The sequence below is a fragment of the Sphaerodactylus townsendi genome, linkage group LG12 (assembly GCF_021028975.2).
Source record: "Sphaerodactylus townsendi isolate TG3544 linkage group LG12, MPM_Stown_v2.3, whole genome shotgun sequence".
Lineage (NCBI taxonomy): Eukaryota > Metazoa > Chordata > Lepidosauria > Squamata > Sphaerodactylidae > Sphaerodactylus > Sphaerodactylus townsendi.
In genome coordinates this window covers 34,141,956-34,160,405 of record NC_059436.1, presented here as the reverse complement: position 1 = coordinate 34,160,405, position 18,450 = coordinate 34,141,956, and the positions used below count along the sequence as shown (strand labels likewise).

Below are 18,450 nucleotides of genomic sequence, written 5' to 3'. Positions count from 1 at the left end.
AGCCATTTTACTGCATCTTATGAAAAGTTTATCTGCTAACACTTTTGGGACGGGGAGAACTTGTTTCTCATTCTTAGAGAAGTTGTGATCCTCGAACAGGTCTTGAAAGTAGGCTTACCCACCTCCAGGTGGTGGCTGGAGATCTCTTGCTATTACAATGGATGTCCAGCTGACAGAGATCAGTCAATCTGGAGAAAATGGCCACTCTGGACAGTGGACTCTATGGCATTATACCCGACTGAAGCCCCTCCCCTTCCCAAACTCCACCATCCTCAGGATCCACCCTCAAAATCTCCAGGTATTTCTCAACCTGGAGCTGGTAAGCCTATGGGAAAGCGAGAATGGAGAGAAGAAAAGGTTGCTACTTAAAAGGCATACAAATAAAAGAGGGGTGTAGCTGATTCCCTGCAAAGGGGACTAGTCTCAAATGCATTGGTCTGGATTTCTTACCAGTTCAAATAAACCATTACTATAGTTGAGAAGAGAGCAAGATAGAAGATCCATAACACAACGGTCTTTCCTTTGGAGTGCATCGTCCTTAATGGAAGGAAATAAGGAGAAGGAGAAGTTTACAACCAAGAGCTTTTTAAAAGTACACGCCCTGCCTTTTTGAAGTGCAAGGTGGCCTGTAATCAATTGGAACAATATGCTATAAAAATAATCAGTAGCAAACAAAAACCAAATATAGATAAAGAACCTTAACAGATTAAAATACCAAACATAATGTCCAACAGGAAACTAAATGCCAACAGTTAATCATAAACCTTCTGAAATGATCAAGCCCTACAGCTTCATAGTAGACCAACAATAAAATATGTGGATACCAGGTAGCAGAGGGCTTTCAAGGTAAGAAATGGCACCCTGTGTTGAATTCAGAAGCGAATTGGAAACTAGCTGCTTTAAAATATGTTTGAAGCACATTACCTAATACTTACCAAACATTGGGTGGCTGTATTTTGGAACAATTAAAGTTTCCAAGTTGCCTTTAAGGGTACCATCATATGCACTTGTCATGAGGATAAGTTAGTTTAATAAGTGCAGGTCTGTCTAAAGCAGAGTGTATTTACATTCAGAGTGAGGCATAAAGGTCTAGGAACAGGGAAGCTACCTGATGGGTTATGGTAACACTGAACTTTGATAGGGTAAGCAACTTGAAAGCAACAGAGGCAGGAGGTCATTTCCCTGTGAAGAACAATTTGAAGGGCTTTTGGATCTGGAATCTGTAGAGTGAAGCGCTAACTGCCTTACTGTGCTTTAAAACATAACATATCTGAGGAGAGTAATTCAGTCAATGGGTGTGACTGGTTCGACTGCTATCAACCTGTGAGCTGTGTAAAAGCAATAATATACACAGACTGAGAGAACTGGTGGTAGGGTTTATTAAGGGGCCAAGCTGAAGAACCATGCTGCCCTCACGGGTCTCAGCAGCCCTCCAGACCGACGCTGGAGGACAAGGTGAGTGGGGGGACGGGCGGGAAAGTGGCACCTTCGTCGCGGTGTGGTTCGCACCATGCCAATGGGAAGGCGGCGCTTTCCAAAAACCTCTCTCGGGAAGGGAGGTGGAAAGCGGTGCCTTCACGCCGCTTGGGGCCAAACAGGACGGCACTGCTGCTGCCTGTGTGAACAGCTGCCCAGGGACGGCGTTTTTGCCGTCCCTGGGCCGCTGTAAATGGCCCGTACCGAAAGGGCCAATGTTATATGAACTTCTTGCCACTATGGAAGCAATACCTTACTTTTTCGTTCATGACTTTTTGCAGAGGTGGTATTACATTCTCTTCCAAGCATTTATAATTGTTGTAAATTCATCTGAGGCCAATGCTTTATCTTTTCTCTGTTCCTTTATGGTTTTTGATATTTCTTGAATTGTAATGGCTTGATTTAATATATCCCTGTGTTCAGATATAAATTTCTCAGTATGTATTCCTTTTATATACTCCTCCATTCTATCTTCTGTTGAAAGATCTTTTCTGTATGTCCCCTCCAAAATAGAGCAAATTGTTCTCATATCTCCATTTCTACATGCAAAATTTGATCTCTCTTCTTCTGTGATTGTTCTTTTTTCAGTTTCTTTCCTTAAATAGTGTGCCAGTTAATTTGAGAGTTTATTTGCATGCTCAAAATGTGCTCTCTGAATTCTGTAGAAACTATAGAGCATATGTTATTAAAGTGTCCCCTTTATGAGGAGGCAAGGAAAAAATGCCTGTCACATCTACTACACAAGGTGACATATTGTACTGATAAAGTTTGTTGTGAAAAACTATTACAAGATAAGAAGGAGAATATTACTAAATGGGTAGCAAAATTCTGTCTAATCATTATGAAAAAGAAAAAAATGATCTGAATATGGCATCCCCCTTAGATACTTTTGTTTTGTCTAGTACTTTTATGCTGTTTGGTGTGTTTACAATGTATAATGATATATACATGGATAGTGCTGGAATATGGGAGAGAGATCTGCATTCTTGTTTTGTTATAGATATTTTTACTAAATTGGAGATTTGCAATTATATTTGGTCATTGACTGTAAATAAAGCCTTCTTCTTCTGCTCAAAATGTTTGCTTTAGAAATATTAGTTTCTTCTATATTTCTTCAGTTTCAAGCATGGTGAATTGGCTCAATTGCTTGAGGTCAATTAGGGTTGCATTATCAAGACAGTTTTTGTGCTGTTTCTCCAGTACTCATAATTTCAGTATGTTTTATAGAATTTGTAAATTGTTTTAACTTAAGTTAAATTCTGATGCATTCTGATCTGGAGGAACCGGGTTTGATTCCCAGCTCTGCTGCTTGCGTTGTGGAGGTTTATCTGGGGAATTCAAATTAGCCTGTACACTCGCACACATGCCAGCTGGGTGACCTTGGGATAGTCACAGCTTTTGGAGCTCTCTCAGCCCCACACCCACCTCACAGGGTGTTTGTTGTGAGCGGGGAATGGCAAGGAGATTGTAAGCCCCTTTGAGTCTCCTACAGGAGAGAAAGGGGGGATATAAATCCATACTACTACTACTACTACTACTACTACTACTACTACTACTACTACTACTACTACTCTTCTCCTCCTCCTTCTCCTCCTTCTCCTCCTTCTCCTCCTCCTTCTCCTTCTCCTCCTCCTCCTTCTCCTTCTCCTCCTCCTTCTCCTCCTCCTCCTTCTTCTTCTTCTATTACTTCTTCTTCTTCTTCTATTACTTCTTCTTCTTCTTCTTCTTCTTCTTCTTCTTCTTCTTCTTCTTCTTCTTCTTCTTCTTAATTTTATTGTGTGAAATGTTGTTCTGTCCTGTGTGCGTAATGTTGTTTTTGGCCTGTTGTACACCGCCCAGAGCCCTTTGGGGGTGGGCGGTTTAAAAATAAGTAAGTAAGTAAGTAAGTAAAGTAAGTAAATAAATTTATCCATCATTTTCTTGGGTTACTCCCATTTTTCTTTCTTTTGTTTTGCGGCAATGGTTATTAGATTCTCTCTCATAGAACTGTTTTTCCAATTCATTGCAAAAGAGATACTAGCTGTAATATTGGTTGAAAAAATTCTTCTAAATCCTTTTTACATTTCTTTACTACTTCCTCTTGTAGTAAAAGATTATCGTTTAATCCCCATCTTTCCCTTCTGCCTCTGTTTGTTGCCTAGTTACTTCTACTGGATTATGATCTGCAAAAATCTTGACTTGTATATTCACAGTCTCAAGATTGATGAACTATTTCCTGTGCTAAGTGGAACATCCTTGGCTTTGTTTTAGGTAGTCCAAGGCACAGGAGCAGAGTTAAGAAAAATATTAGCAACCTTCTTGCCCATATTTGGCATGTGCTTGATACAAATGACCTTAGAGACCACCTTCTCCCACATTCACTCTGGCCATCAGTTGTCCCAGATATCTAAGTCTAGATGGTGGCAACCTAAGAAAGAGCTTTCTCAGTCATAGCACCAAAGTTTTGGAACTCCCTCTCCAGGGAGACTTGTCTATCTCAACAGTGTCTTTTGCCAGGGGATTAAGACATTTAATATATTATTATTATTATTATTATTATTATTATTATTATTATTATTATTATTATTATTATTAGTAGTAGTAGTAGTAGTAGTAGTAGTAGTAGTAGTAGTAGTAGTAGTAGTAGTAGTAGTAGTGTTGCTGTTGTAGATTTCACAGCTGCCAGATCTTTAGCTGGTTGTTGGCCTTTATTACAATTCGAGCCTCACCCAGAGGCCTAGGAAGTTGTAATGTATCGGCGTAGTATTTGTGCGGATTCTAACAGGGCTGCCTTCTGAATTTGACAGATGTTAATTTTGTCAATTCGAAGATGTTTCAAGTGCTGCCCTAGTGTTTTTGGGATGGCGCCCAGCATGCTGATTACCACTGGGACTACCTCAGCTGGTTTGTGCCATAGACGCTGAAGCTCAATTTTCAAATCATGGTATCTAGTGACCTTCTCGTGGTTGTTGTTGTTGTTATTATTAATTCGTTTTATAAACCGCCCACCCCAGAGGGCTCTGGGCGGTGTACAACATAAAGGAAAACACAACATACAGGAAGAGAATACACAAAATTACAAATATAAAATAAATATAGCTCTATAACATTAAAATAATAACTGAAACCAAGTAAATGCAGCGTACATAGATTAAACAATGTCCGACAATTTTTTTAAAAAAAAAACCCTGGAGAGGGGAACGGAAGGCCCCATAGATGCAATAGGGCCACCTAATTAAAGGGGGGGGCATATCTTTTAAATTAATCTGACATACCATTTATAACAGTTGTTGGCTTCTTCCTGGACCTGGTGTTTGTTGTTATGTTTTTATTTAATTATTTTATGATTAAATGCTGCTTTTAATTGTTCAAATGTGAATTTGGAAATCGAAGGAGAGGAGGATGTTTCTCATGTCTACTTCATTTAACACCCTCCCCCCCAAAATAGAAAATAAAAAAGGGCACTAGCACCCAGTGACTCAGAGTGGTACGTTGCAGTACTGCAGTCAAAGCTCTGCTCACAACCTGAGTTCAATCCTGATGGAAGTCTGTTTCAGATGGTCAGTTCAAGGTTAACTCAGCCTTCCAGCTTTCTGAGGTTGGTAAAATGAGTATCCAGCTTGCTGGGGCAATGTGTGGACAACCGATGAAAGCAATGGCAAACCACTTCATAATCATAGTCTGAATAGTAATGGTTAATAATGACCCAGTGCTTGTACAGGGGACTGACTACCTTTACCTTTTATCAAACAGGCAAAACAATTTGTAATCTCCAGAAGGGACCTTGAGTTGTCCCCAGACTGTCCAGCCCTGTGCAAATCAGTCTAGGCAAGGGGAGATTTAGGGAGAGAAAGCAGACAATAGCCATAGCTTCCATTTTAGCCCCAAAGGAGAAGCAGGCACCTGAAAGGGGTATATGGCAGGTCACCTCTGGGAGAAAATTTAGGGAGTCTGTACCACTTTGGAGCCTTAAGCCTGTGGACGTGCACAGGTGGCCAGAATTCAGCTACTGAATATGCAAAGTTTGCTGTTAACCAGTATTTAATTGCTGTAATGCTATTTCAATGGTAGAATCTTGAATCAAAGAAATGGCAGAACTATCCATTTGAGATAGCCAATTATTCATGACCCAAAGTGGGGCTTCCTTTGTCTGCTGAATCTCTGCATGCTAAAGGCACAGGTGGAGAGAGGGGAGGAGAAAATAGGTCCCCTATTGCCCTTTAGAGCTCCAGCAAATGCTGCCTTGGAGTCAGGACCTTGTTCCACATAATCCGGAAATGTCAAGTTTGACTGACAGCAGATCTCCAGGGGCTCAGGCAGTTTCTTCAACTCCTGCAACTCTTTTAAGTGGAGATGCCAAGGTCTGAACCTGGGATCTCCTGCACGCAAAAGCACTGAGTTATGGCTTCACCCCAAGTTGGCTGTATAGATAAGTTTGCTTTGTGATGCCTGAAGCTGTCAATCTAATGGAGATGGGGTGGGGCTTTCCAGTACAGGGTGCTGCTATTGTGAAAGCACTGTTCCATGTAGCCACCCGCTCTCTTCCTCAAAGAGGAGAACACCCAGAGCTGGGGCTCCATCCATGTGGGAATAGGTGGCGCTTCAGATACTTTGGCCCCGGATCTTTTAAGGTTTGACAATGGTGTTTTTCATCACAGGTGATGGAAAACATGCTTCATCACAGGTGATGAAAAACGTGCCTCACAGAATGGCCTTAAGCAAACTGCACTTTCTCTTAGCAGCTCATCTGTCACCAAGATGCTAGCCTGCCTGACAGGTACCAACTGCTTTGAACAATTGTATGTCATTGCTAAATAGTGGTCTAATGAGCATTACTGGAAAAACTTGACATTTGCCATTTGCAAAGTGGGACGTGGCAGCCCTCTGGAAACCACACAGCTGTTTGTCGGCAGCACAAAAAAAATATCATTTTGGGGTTGGTCTTCAGTGGAAGGAAGACCAACTGTGTCGGTTTACAGGAAGAGCAACTTGCAAAGAACCCTGTTTGCTAAAAGTAACCAGAGAGGCAACTGTTGAGCCTGCTTCAGGCTGAAGAGAAATGCCACCTCAGGGCGCTCTTCTTTCCAAGAGACACTCCAAGGGCAGCTGAGAGAGCTGTCCACCCACATTCTTTGATTGCAAAGCTAGCCGCTTGAAAGCAGTAACATGGCAGGAAACATGGCTAGATCCTTATTTGGTTATGAATTTCAGTTGAGGAAGCAGAAGCCAAGTCTAGCTGTGAGGTTTTTATCTCATCCTTCCTCTAAGGAATTCAGGGTGCACTGTTCTCCTACATTTTATCCTAGCAGCAATTCTGTGAAATATTTAAGGCTCCAGGAGAGTAACTGGCCCTAGGTGCCTCAGCCTACAGGGAAGCCCCAGGTTTGACAGGACCCAGGGAAGATATAGTGATAGTGGTATCTAGTTACTGTTGTTGTGAAGCTAAATGACACTGGCTCTGGGCTCTCTAAAGGAAAAGCAGTCATCAATATTATAGTTTACATAGGCAGCTTCTCTTTTTTGAGGCAGGATGCTGCGTGGAAAATACATTTTGCTGAGAAGGCAGACTACAGAAGGGCTGGGCCTCAGAGCCAGTGTAAAGTTTGAGCCATGTTGCTGTAAGACTCTCCTAGTTAGTCATGCACAAGCTCAGAGTCAGGGGTAGACTTCTGATTACTTTTTTTTACCCAATCCCTTTTCTTCCAGTGAGCTCAGGGTGCCATATGTGAGTCTCCACTTCATTTTATCCTCACAACAAGCCCATGAGCTGTTAGGCTAGGCTGGGAGATGGTGACCGAGCCCAAACCATCCAGTGATTTTCGTGGCCCAATAGTGATTTTGAGCTGGGGTCTCGTCAGTCCAATGCTCTAACCACTATCACACACCGTCTTCAAACATGCACTTACATTGTATAAACCTATCACTTACAAAATAGTGATATATTTTTAATTGGAGGAAAAATATTCTGTGTTAGGTGAGAGATGTGCCCCTCCCTCAAATTTTCTTTTCTTTTCACCACTAGCAAAGCTGTGTTGCAATATGGTTACCGTATGTTGATTTAAAATCAGGAAAAACTGCCATGAGTCACATCGGCTCTGGGGCACAAAATGTGCCATCCTTTTTGTCCATGATCATGTACCGCTTTGGCATTTTCCCCTGGCACCAAGCAATTCATTTTTAAAAAAACTGGAACAGATATTTTTGCCCTGATATCCTATCATTTTGTGCCCTCATTATTTTTCTGACCAAAAGTTCTGTGAATGCAGAATTTTGGAGCACTTGTAATTCACCAATCCTATTTCACCCAGCCTGCATCTCTCAACATCCCCGAAAAGATAAACATGCTCCTTCTTTTTCACTTTCCCTAGGGTTTTTGGCAGCAGTTTAGGGGCTAGAGATGAGTTTATCCAAGTCATGTAACCGTTCTCCTTAAAAGTCAACAAAAAAAGTAATGCCTTTCAACCAGAAAGGGGAAAGAGAATTAAGAACAGATTAAGTCTGGCAAGAATTAGAATCGAATTTGTTTTGAGAGGCCACTTGGGCTGTTAACAATATTCCTCTAAGGTGAAAGACCTTGAAATTTCTGTGGAACAAAAGGAAAGAACTAGGAAAGGAAGGAAACTAAAAGTAAAGCTGCTTCCCGATGGAAAGGTCCCCTTAAAAAGAAATAAATAAATAATTTTTCTACAGGGTGAAAGAATTCAGGAGCTGAAGCTGATACATACCGTGCGGCTGGACTTGACTTCTCTGAGCAGGAAAACAGAAAATATGTTAACCTGCACGGCTTGGTGTTCTGCTGAACTAGGCAGGATTGTAATGAAAGCAAACTGTTCCAGCGCTTTCTGTCAAAATTAAGCCCTTTTCTCTTGTTTCCGAGGGGGATTCCTCTGCACCCAGCATGCTGAACTATTCCAACATAAGCCTATTGAAGCAGGGAGAGAGCAGCATTTTAAAAACGGACATTGTGCCGGGCAAGATCCAACAAAAAGCCATCTCCCCAGCCAGAACTTCTCTTATTTTTCTGGTCTGCTTGCCACGTTTCCTTGTTTTGCTGGAGGAAATCTGGCAAATCATGCTGGTGTTGATACAGTTGCTTGCGTTGCGGGGGAAAAATAGTACGAAGGTGGAGCTGACCAAAAGTACTGTTTTGACTAGGGAGGTTTTGGTGACTGAAAAAAAGTCACGTGCATGTGTTTGCAGGAGAAATGGTGGGGTGAGTAGTTCCCTCCCCCCCCCCGTCTTCTAAATTATTCACTGCTTCTAAAACGTTTGCCTTTTTAATACTTTTTTTTGCAGATTTCTGAGCAGTTTTTATGATAACCAGGACTCAACCTTGCAGTACACAGGGAAAACATTTTAGAAAATAGTGCTGAACCATTTGGAAGGGGAGGGGGAGATGTAATCAAATTGGGAAAAGCACAGAATATTCTTTCCACTCCGTTTAGCAATTTTGCAGTTGGCTGGGATCAAAGTTTGGAGATTAGGAGCTTTGCCGCAAAAGTTGTATATGAGAACCTGTTGCTCCTTAAAAAAGAAAACTCGGGGGTTGGTTCTGTACCCTTTTCAGGATAAAGATGACACCAGATTTGAGAATCCACCTGCCATTTTCTGGACTGTCTTTGTTCTAGAATGCTCCACCTGTGTCCTAGTGCCTTGGGGACAGAACTGGATAAGCACCAGGGCCCAAACAGAGCATTCTAGAAGAAAAACAGTCCAGGAAATGGCGGATGAATTCTCAAATCTGCTGTCACCTTTATTCTGAAAAGGGTGTAGTACAGTGATGGCGAACCTTTTCAAGACCGAGTGCCCAAATTGCAACCCAAAACCCACTTATTTATCGCAAAGTGCCAACACAGCAATTTAACCTGAATAATGAGGTTTTAGTTTAGAAAAAACGGTTGGCTCCAAGGCGCGTGTTACTCAGGAGTAAGCTTGGTGGTAGTCAGTGGCTTTGCTTTGGAGCGACCGTTACAGCAAGCTCCTCTGAAACCCAGGGTGAATCATGAGCCCTAGGAGGGGTTTACTCAGAAGCAAGCCCCATTGCCAGCAAACAAAGTTCACTTACAGGTAAAAAGGTCATGTTTCTTTAGTTTTTCTTACGCACTTTGAGAATCCAGTGGGGTTTAACAGTAGGCAGCTTAACAAGGAGTTACTCTACACCAAAGCTTCCCCAAAGACTAGGTCTTACCCGGTTTTTAAATGCTAATAATGTCGAGCCCAAGGCCAGCCCTAGAATGTGTGTGTGTAAGGTGGGGGACTCTGCTTGCATGCCCACAGAGAGGGAGCTCTGGAGGTTGCCACCCCTCTGGCACCCATACACCCACATGGGTTAATACGCCACCACTTTGGTGTAAGTATAGAATCACAAGTTGGTTCAAGTAAATTTTGGTGCCTCCCCCCAAATCCTTCTAACATCCCTCTTTATTACACATGTAATATCAAACAACTCTATTTCTTCTTCTTTTAGTAATGGAGACTCACTGAAGATCATTTCTACTTTTAATATAGTTCACCAGCAAGTTCCAATCTTCTAGAACTTTATCTCAGTTTTTAAGTTTTATTAGCATTGACAGATTGTCTGTTGCTGCATATTCAGTCAATTTACTAATCCATTTTTCCATTGAGAGTATTTCCACAGATTTCCAGTTCTTTCCTAATAAGATTCTAGCCACTGAATACAATGTCAATTTCACATTCCTTTTACTAATAACCAGATCTAACATATTTAACAAGAACATCTCCAGTCTAAATTTGAAATCATAACCCAAAATATCTTTCTTCAATTTATAAATCTCATACCAAAATTGTTTCACCCTGTTGCAACTCCATCACATATTACTGAAGGACCCTGTCTCTTGTTTACGTCTCCAACAAAGGTCAGATACCTTTGTATATATTTTGGGTAATCTAGCCAAATAAAGGTACCACTGGTAAAGCATCTTATAAAAGTTCTCTTTTAAATTTGTAAAGCACGTAAATTTCAAATTCTTTCCCCAAACCTTATCCCCTTCTTCTAATTTATAATGATGCCTAAATCTTGTGCCCATCTTTAACATGGCATGTTATCCTATTTTCCTTCACTCTTTCTGTTTCTACTGTAAACAACAATATAAACAATCTTTTAATTAAAAATTTGTCATATTTACATATGGCCTCCCACAGTTCAGATTCTTGCATTGCCAACTTTCTCATCTTGCTAAAAATTTTCTTTCAACTGATGATACAAAAACCGTTGGCACTGAGCTCCATTGCTCTCATGATTTAATGTTTAGCTTTCAATTTCTGAAATCCCTTCATAGTTTTTTAAAAAATATATCCCTATATCACAGGTAACCTGTATTTCCACGACCTTTAAAAAAACTGCTTCATTTGGAGAAACCTACCAAGGTGTTTTAACTATCATCTTCCTCTTCTATTCCTCCCAAACTTCACCTATTACTCTCCGTATATAGTGATCATTAAATCCTTTATGCATCTTATCTTTCTGGTGCCATAAATATGCATGCCACCCATTCAGCAAATCATGGCCTTCCAAGTTTAATGATTCTTTATTTTCAAGTAGCATCCTCTCCTTAAAAAGGCAACCCAGCAGAAGCTCCACAGCTTGATGAGTAAGAGTTGTAGGATTTGAGTGGAAACGCAGAGCCTCCTGACAATCTCATTTCACTATGGCATCAGTTTTTATATTTAATTCTTAGTTTCTTTCCCTCCCACAAAAGTGCAAAATATCTTTCTTCTAAATCTTAAAAGAATTTATCTGAAATTAATACAGTTAGTTTGGAACAGAAAGTTCATCTTCGCTGGGACATTAGATTTAATCACTGCAGTTCCTCCAAAAAGGGAAAGTTTCACATTTGACCATCTTTCTAGGTCTTTCTAGATATTTTTCCATATTAATTCATAATTATTTGGGAACAAATTCAATTAGAAAAAACATCACAGAGAACAAGCCTTTATTTGCTTTATTTCCTTCCTGAAAACATTTTATTTGTGTTGTGTGGAAAGGCCAATGTTGGCCTACCAATGTTGGCCTACCTTACAGGGTTATAAGGGTTGAAAGAAACACTATATACGGTAAATAGCTGTTGTGGGTTTTCCCAGCTGTGAGGCAGTGATTTAGTAGGTTTTGCTCCTAATGTCTCACCCACATCTATGACTGGCATTTTCAGAGGCACGTCATGGCAAGGTGTGTTTTTCTTACACATCTTACCATGACATTCCTTTGAAGATGTCAGATGTAGATACAGGTGAAATGTTAGGAGCAAAAGCCACCATAGCCACACAGCCCAGAAAACCCACAGCAGCCAGTTGACTATGGCTGTGAAAACCTTCCACAATACAGTATGTAAATGCTTATTATTGTTACACATGTGCAAAGGCTCTCAACTTGAGATGCCAGAATTTTTCATAAACAAGCAAGCTTGGGAGGTGGGGGCTGGCTGGAGAAGGTTATTTGGCAACTGCCCCCCCATGGAAACCAAGCAGTGGGTGGAGGAAGGAAAATGTTCTCCCCAGCTATAATGCTTTTTTTCTGTGATATACTGAACAGAGACAATATGCCGCAGCAGGATCGTATGAGAGCACACTGTTCTTTTGCTTCCTGTTATGTTAATCTCTAGAGCGGTTATCTTGATCTTATTGTTGATAAGAGGCGAACAAAGAAGATGTACCCTTTTTTCTGAGCGATGCATTTATGTCACAATTGGCGCACCCTGAATGTATTCAGCTCAGCAAATCTTCGACCCATGTATGTGAAGTTCCATCGATAACGTTTCGCTTTTAATGACAGTGTGACACAGTAAAAGCCATGCCCTTTTTCCTTGGAGCTCTGACCATGCCATTCAGTCTCTCAAATACGACTAGATCACAGGTGCCAAACTCGCAGCCCTCCAGATGTTACGGACTACAGTTCCCATCATCCCCTGCCAGCATGATGCTGGCAGGGGGTGATGGGAACTGTAGTCCATAACATCTAGAGGGCTGTGAGTTTGACACCTGTGGACTAGATCATCCCCAAGATCAATCCTTGGCATCTCCAGTTAAAATAATCGTGTAGCAAGGGATGTGGAATTCCTCTGATGGGACCCCGAAGAGCCAGTGCCAGAAATGGCTCAACTGGCAAATGCGCTGGTGGGGAAGGCAACCTGGGGGATGGGTGGGTGCTGAGGACCTTGGAGGTGCCCATTCTGGAAGGGAGGCTGGCGTTGGGAGCTATGTTGGCATCCGATTGGATGCCATTACAGGGGGGTGGGCCAGGGGGATCCCGGGGGAGGAGCTGAAAATAGAAAATCCTAGCCAAACTTTCACACAACAGATGCCACAGACTGTTCATTCAGCCCCATGGAGGACATTCAGCTGACCAGGGAGGTTTGTTGTTTTTCCCAATTCCCCATGCCACCCAAACATTTTCTGGAGGTGGTGCGATGTTGGTGTAGCACCAAGGGGGAGAGGGGGGGTGGCAATGACACATCAGGCACGTGCCAGTGCAGGGGTGTTCCAGGGCGTGGCAGGGGCGCAGGACACATGCCTGCCCCAGGCGCAGTTCCCCCTCAGCCTCAGGCTGTGGATGGGGCTGCCCCAGTGGGATCCAAGTCAAACACATTAAATCTTACATTGATGCACCTCATATTCCTGGAAGCTGTAGGAAACACTATATTTAATTAAAATGATATGTAATTAACCTTCACTTACTGCATAATTCAGCATCTTTTCCCCAATTTTAAGGAACAGCAATAATAAGTTGAAAGGCTTCTTACCTCTTTTATTGCATGCAATTCTTCAAAATTGGAGAAGTCATTGTACCCTTTGTTTACTACTTATATAATTACATAATTGCAAGTATTGGAGTAATTACGTGCCGTAAGTCTTATGACATGTTTTTGCAGCCAAACACTAGCAAAAGACAGCACCAAGCCAATTTCTTGGGCAGGCTGATTTACAGTAGGAGACATGGGATGGGGTGAGCAAGGACATGGGAGGTAGCCATCAGCAATGGCATGACATCACTTCCAGGAGAAACCTGGAAGTGACATCTGCTTTGTCGAGTAGTTTTTAAAATTATTTTTCTCCCCGTGCTGCTCTGAGCAATGGAAGCTGGGAATGAAAGATTCTCTGCCCTCACCAAGAGGCTGGCATTCCTGGTTCTGCAATAAGAAAGTTTTTTTTTAACCAAGCTGTCATCCACCCACATCTTTAAAGGCATCTTTGATTTTAGCAGGCAGTTGACCTCCCCTATTGTTGATAAGGAGCTTGAGGTGGCTTGCCCAAGGACACCTGATGAGTTTGCAGCACCTTAAAATAAGTATATATATATAATGCCCTCTGCGATTGAATAGTCAGGTGTTATGGGGCACTGGTGAACCTTTTCTGACTGGGAGCTCCACCATCTTACAACGACAACTCAGAAAGCCCAGTTCCACAAACACACCACCCTGGCTTCTGCTGGTGCCTGTCTCAAAGTTGGTCAGGGATGTTGCTGCAAATTCAGTAATGGTCTCTCCTGGGAGGGGGTGGGTGGGTATGAAGCAACTATGCTTCAGGGTTGGATAGATAGGAATTAGGAGAACAGATGAGAAAGGTGATAAGAGGCCAGCAGCCTCTGGAAATATTTCACAAGTGAAAACTAAATCCCATTCCCCCATGCTGTATTTAAAAAAACAAGAATTGCCTTTGGCGGGACCAGACCAAAGTTCATTATTCATCTGGCCAATTAGATGCCTCTAGACCCACTAGTGGGGTCTTGGTGTCCAACTAAATATTCACAAGTGCTGAGTCTCTAAACATGGAGGTCCCGTTAAGGGCTGCTAGCTGTTTTTTACACCTTTTATGAATTTGAGAATAAGCATGATGTGGTGGTTAGATTGTTAAACCAAGATGGGAGACCTACAGTTTCAAATCTCTACTCTGTCCTGAAGCTGGCTGGCTGACTGTGGGCCAGTCATTCCCGCTCTGGTCTTTTCTGCACAGCAGAATATGACATCTTGAGTATGTTATAAAAAAATGTTGTAGGAAAGAAGTTCGCACAGCTCTCTCCCTCAAAGTGTCCTCAGGACGTTTGTTTCAGTCAACCCGGGTTTTTCAAAAATTGCCACAAACTAGCTACCTTTTCCCCCCAATCTGTGTTGAAGTTTCCTGCTTGCTGAGCAACCAAGAACAGGCAGGAGATACAGGAGGAGCAGCAGTGGCATAGTGGCTAAGAGCAGTGGCTAAGAGCAGGTGCATTCTGATCTGGAGGAACCGGGTTTGATTCCCAGCTCTGCCGCCTGAGCTATGGAGGCTTATCTGGGGAATTCAGATTAGTCTGTGCACTCCCACACACGCCAGCTGGGTGACCTTGGGCTAGTCACAGTTCTTCTGAGCTCTCTCAGCCCCACCCACCTCACAGGGTGTTTGTTGTGAGGGGGGAAGGGCAAGGAGATTGTAAGCCCCTTTGAGTCTCCTACAGAAGAGAAAGGGGGGATATAAATCCAAACTCTTCTTCTTCTCCTCCTCCTCCTCCTCCTCCTCCTCCTCTTTATTTCTCCTGCCTCTTGTCTCCCTAGCTCTTACTTTAATTTTCGCAGAGGAGCCTCCATCATTTGATGAAAATTTTCCTCTGCTTGCAGCTCATCTGTTTGCTATTTCACTGTAAAAAATAAGCGAATAAAGTTTGTTTTGCCTGGCGATCCTACCACGGGTCATTTTACCTTTATTGTTGTTATTTTGAGGGAGCTGTCTGCGAAGCTACGCAGACACAATTAGAGAAGCTGCAAGATGCACGTATTTGTGTCATCCTAGCTTTGCAGACATCCTCCTCAAAACAACAACAAAAAGGAAAAACAACACGTGCGCAGGATTGCCGGTCAAAACGAACGTTATTCATCTATTTTTTACAGTGAAATGGCATGCAGATGAGCTGCAAGCAGAGAAAACTTCCATGGAAAACCTTCACCAAATGTCAGAGGCATGGCAATCTCTGCGGCACCAAACAAAATGGTGGGCACAACTATGAAATTGACAAGAGCTCCATCGGCCAACAGGTGGGAAGAAAGAACTGTGTTGGCTGGCAGCACTTGTGTTCTTTGCCCAGTGCGAACACAAAAAAGCCAAGATGGATCTTTTAAAAATGTCTTCAGGACATTTTATTTCTGCTGTGCAGAAAGGACATCCATGTAACCTACTTCACAGGGTTGTTGTGAGGGTGAGAATGGAAGAGAGGAAACTGATGTACTCTGTCTTGAGCTCCTTTGAGGAAAGGCAGAATATGTACTAAAGAGATAATCCTTAATTAAAAAATTAATTGGATGGCTATCAGCCCCTCTGGTAATGAGGCACTGTTTTCAAGAAAGGTGCTCTCAGAAATTTGGCCTGCAGATGAGGAAACTGAAGTATTCACATGAGAAAGGGCCTTCCCATTAGGCATGATATTAAAAGCATTTTTTGTGCTTAATATCCCACCTGATGAAGAGTTCTGGAGAACTCAAAAACTACACAAGAATGCAGATGCCTGGTTAGTGCTTTAAATGTCAATGCTGGAACCTTAAGCCTGATGTGGTACTCCACCTGGAGCCAATGCACCTGGTAGAGACTGGTTGAATATGGGCTGTCCACAGCATCCCTGTGCAGCTGCATTTTGCACCAGCTGGAATTTCTGGAAGGGTAGCCCTACTTCAGAATGGCACTTTGGAATCACTGCCCCTCCCCACCCAGGCTAAGCAAGGGGTGGCCCTTGCAAGTTGAGCAGGAACCAGTTTGCTCAACACTATGCAAGTTGAGCAGGAACCACAGTTGCGGCTGGAAGCCAATTACCCAAGCCCAAGACAGAGCAAGTGCAAGCAGAAGCAGGAATCTGCTCTTCTTTTCTCCCCTTCAGGGGTGAATCGCCACAGCTTTCCTCAATGCCCACTGGCTAAGACTGCCCCTGCCTCCAGCAGCCCAACCCTGTGCATTGTTTTTAGCACTTGCATTAGGAAGAGCTGGAAAAAAAACTACTTATTTTTCAATTTAAAGAGGGGTTTTTTTTGTCAATTTACCCTAACCAAATCACTCTACAAACCATGATGCTTTCATTTTGTGGTTGTGGTTTCAGAAGGGATTAAAATGTTCAGAAGAGTCTACAATGTCAAAAGTTTAACCTTTTCCCCCCACCTGTACTTTTCTCTTGTTTCCTGTTCACGCTTACATGAACTTGCTTTACATACACCATGTTTATGTGAGGCAGGAAGGGGAGGAAGTTGCACAGTGGTAGCTTCTGTGGTAGTCTGACTTTTATAATCTGCAATAGTTTGCAGGAAATGAATTTTAGAAAATGTTATAAAACCCTTTCTAAATGTAGATTTTCAAGCAGCAAACACCTCTGGTTCACCCTCTTTTGCATGCTTAAATTGTGAAGTAGAAATTCAAATGTCAATTAGTACAAGTGCTTTTTTTAAAAAGAACCTCGCCATCCTGTCAAGTAAGTCCATTCATTCCTGGATCCTAATTTAGATAGAGACTAGCAGTAAAGCCCATTTTCAAATGAAATAAAGTGGACTCTAGATGTGGGGGTGAGAGGGTGGGCAGGATAGGACTATTTCCCTGACCTTGTTTCCCAAACCCTGCACAGCTTTGGAAACAGGGAAGGAGTCCTGATCCTCCATGTGGGGCTCAGCTATCTCTGGCCCACATGAGGGATCAGGCTGTTTCCCTTCCCCCTCATTTCCCAAATACCATGGAAACAGCTTTAGAAACAGGGAAGGAAGGTGGAGGTCTGAGTCCAAGATGGAGGATTGGGCCCATGTGTCCCCCCACCTCACTTCCTGAGGCCCTCAGGTCTTGGGAAAAGATATGGGTTGTGGTTAGAATGTGAGGGACACACTTCACACCCATTGGCTGGGAGTTTGTTGTCGGACATTCCAAACCCTTAGTGAATTATGTATCTAAATGGGTGCTGGAACCCACACCCTGTTCTCTTGTCTCATCATCTTATGAACACTAAGGGGAGAGGCACTCTGCAAATGAGCACACCTGAAACTGCTGTATACTGAGTCAGATCATTGGTTTATCAAGGTCAATATTACCTACCCTGACTGGCAGTGCCTCTCCAGGCTGAGATCTTTTGCATTGTCTAGTAGTCCTTGGTCCTTTTAACTGGAGATACCGGGAATTGAACCTGAGACCTTCTGCATGCCCAGCTGATGCTCTACCACTGAGCCAGGGCCTATTAGAAGAGTTTGCTCCGCCCAGTGTAAACACAAGGGATAAGCAATTCTGGCCCATTATTTCTTTGTGCTTTTTAATCATGCTCATGTATTTTTTATTTATTTTTTGCTGATGATTTTGTAGGTTCATTGGTATTATTGTGGGCAGGTTGGCTGGTTTTTATATGCAATTTAGGTGGTATTGATTAAGTACCATGACACTTTATACATTTCTATCTCCGGTGAAAGGTCAGATGTGAACATTTCGATAAGCTAGTAAACATGGGAAATCTACATAGCTAAATAGCAATGAGTGGCCCCCATTTGTGGATATCTAAATCTGGGGATCGAGACCAGATCAACCCTGAACAGATTTTCCTGCAAACTTGGGAGACCTGCCTCAGTAATGCAGAAGAAATCTGAAGTCTTAAGAAAATACTTCTTTTTTTTTTTGCCATCAAGCCACAGATGACTTAGGGCATCCCCATAGAGTTTTCAAGGCAAGAGACATTTGGTGGTGATGTATCGTTGCCAGCCTCCATATCACAACCATGGTCTTCCAGGGAGGTCTCCCATCCAAATACTAGCCAGTGTCCAGGCTAAGAGTGTGTGACTGGCCCAAGGTCACATAGCAAGCTTTCTTGGCGTGAGTGGGGATTTGAACCTGGGTTTCCCAGGTCCTATTCTGACACCTTAACCACTACCCCTAAATAATAATAATAATAATAATAATAATAATAATAATAATAATAATAATAATAATAATAATAATAATAATAGTCTGTGCATGCACACACAATGCACTAACTGTAATTCTACAGTGGCAGCCATTGGGAGC

At 42.4% G+C, this 18,450-nt stretch overlaps 1 protein-coding gene across 1 annotated transcript in view; it reads right to left on the bottom strand.

Moving 5' to 3' along the window:
- Positions 1–18,450, bottom strand: part of LOC125441522 (N-acetyllactosaminide alpha-1,3-galactosyltransferase-like) — a 96,603-nt gene that overhangs the window by 18,611 nt on the left and 59,542 nt on the right. The window contains exons 6-7 of the mRNA XM_048512131.1: positions 8,181–8,377; positions 451–537 (exon numbers count right to left, since the gene is read on the bottom strand). Of these exons, the coding sequence (XP_048368088.1) occupies positions 451–537; positions 8,181–8,377 (284 nt within the window). The remainder of the gene's footprint in view (positions 1–450; positions 538–8,180; positions 8,378–18,450) is intronic.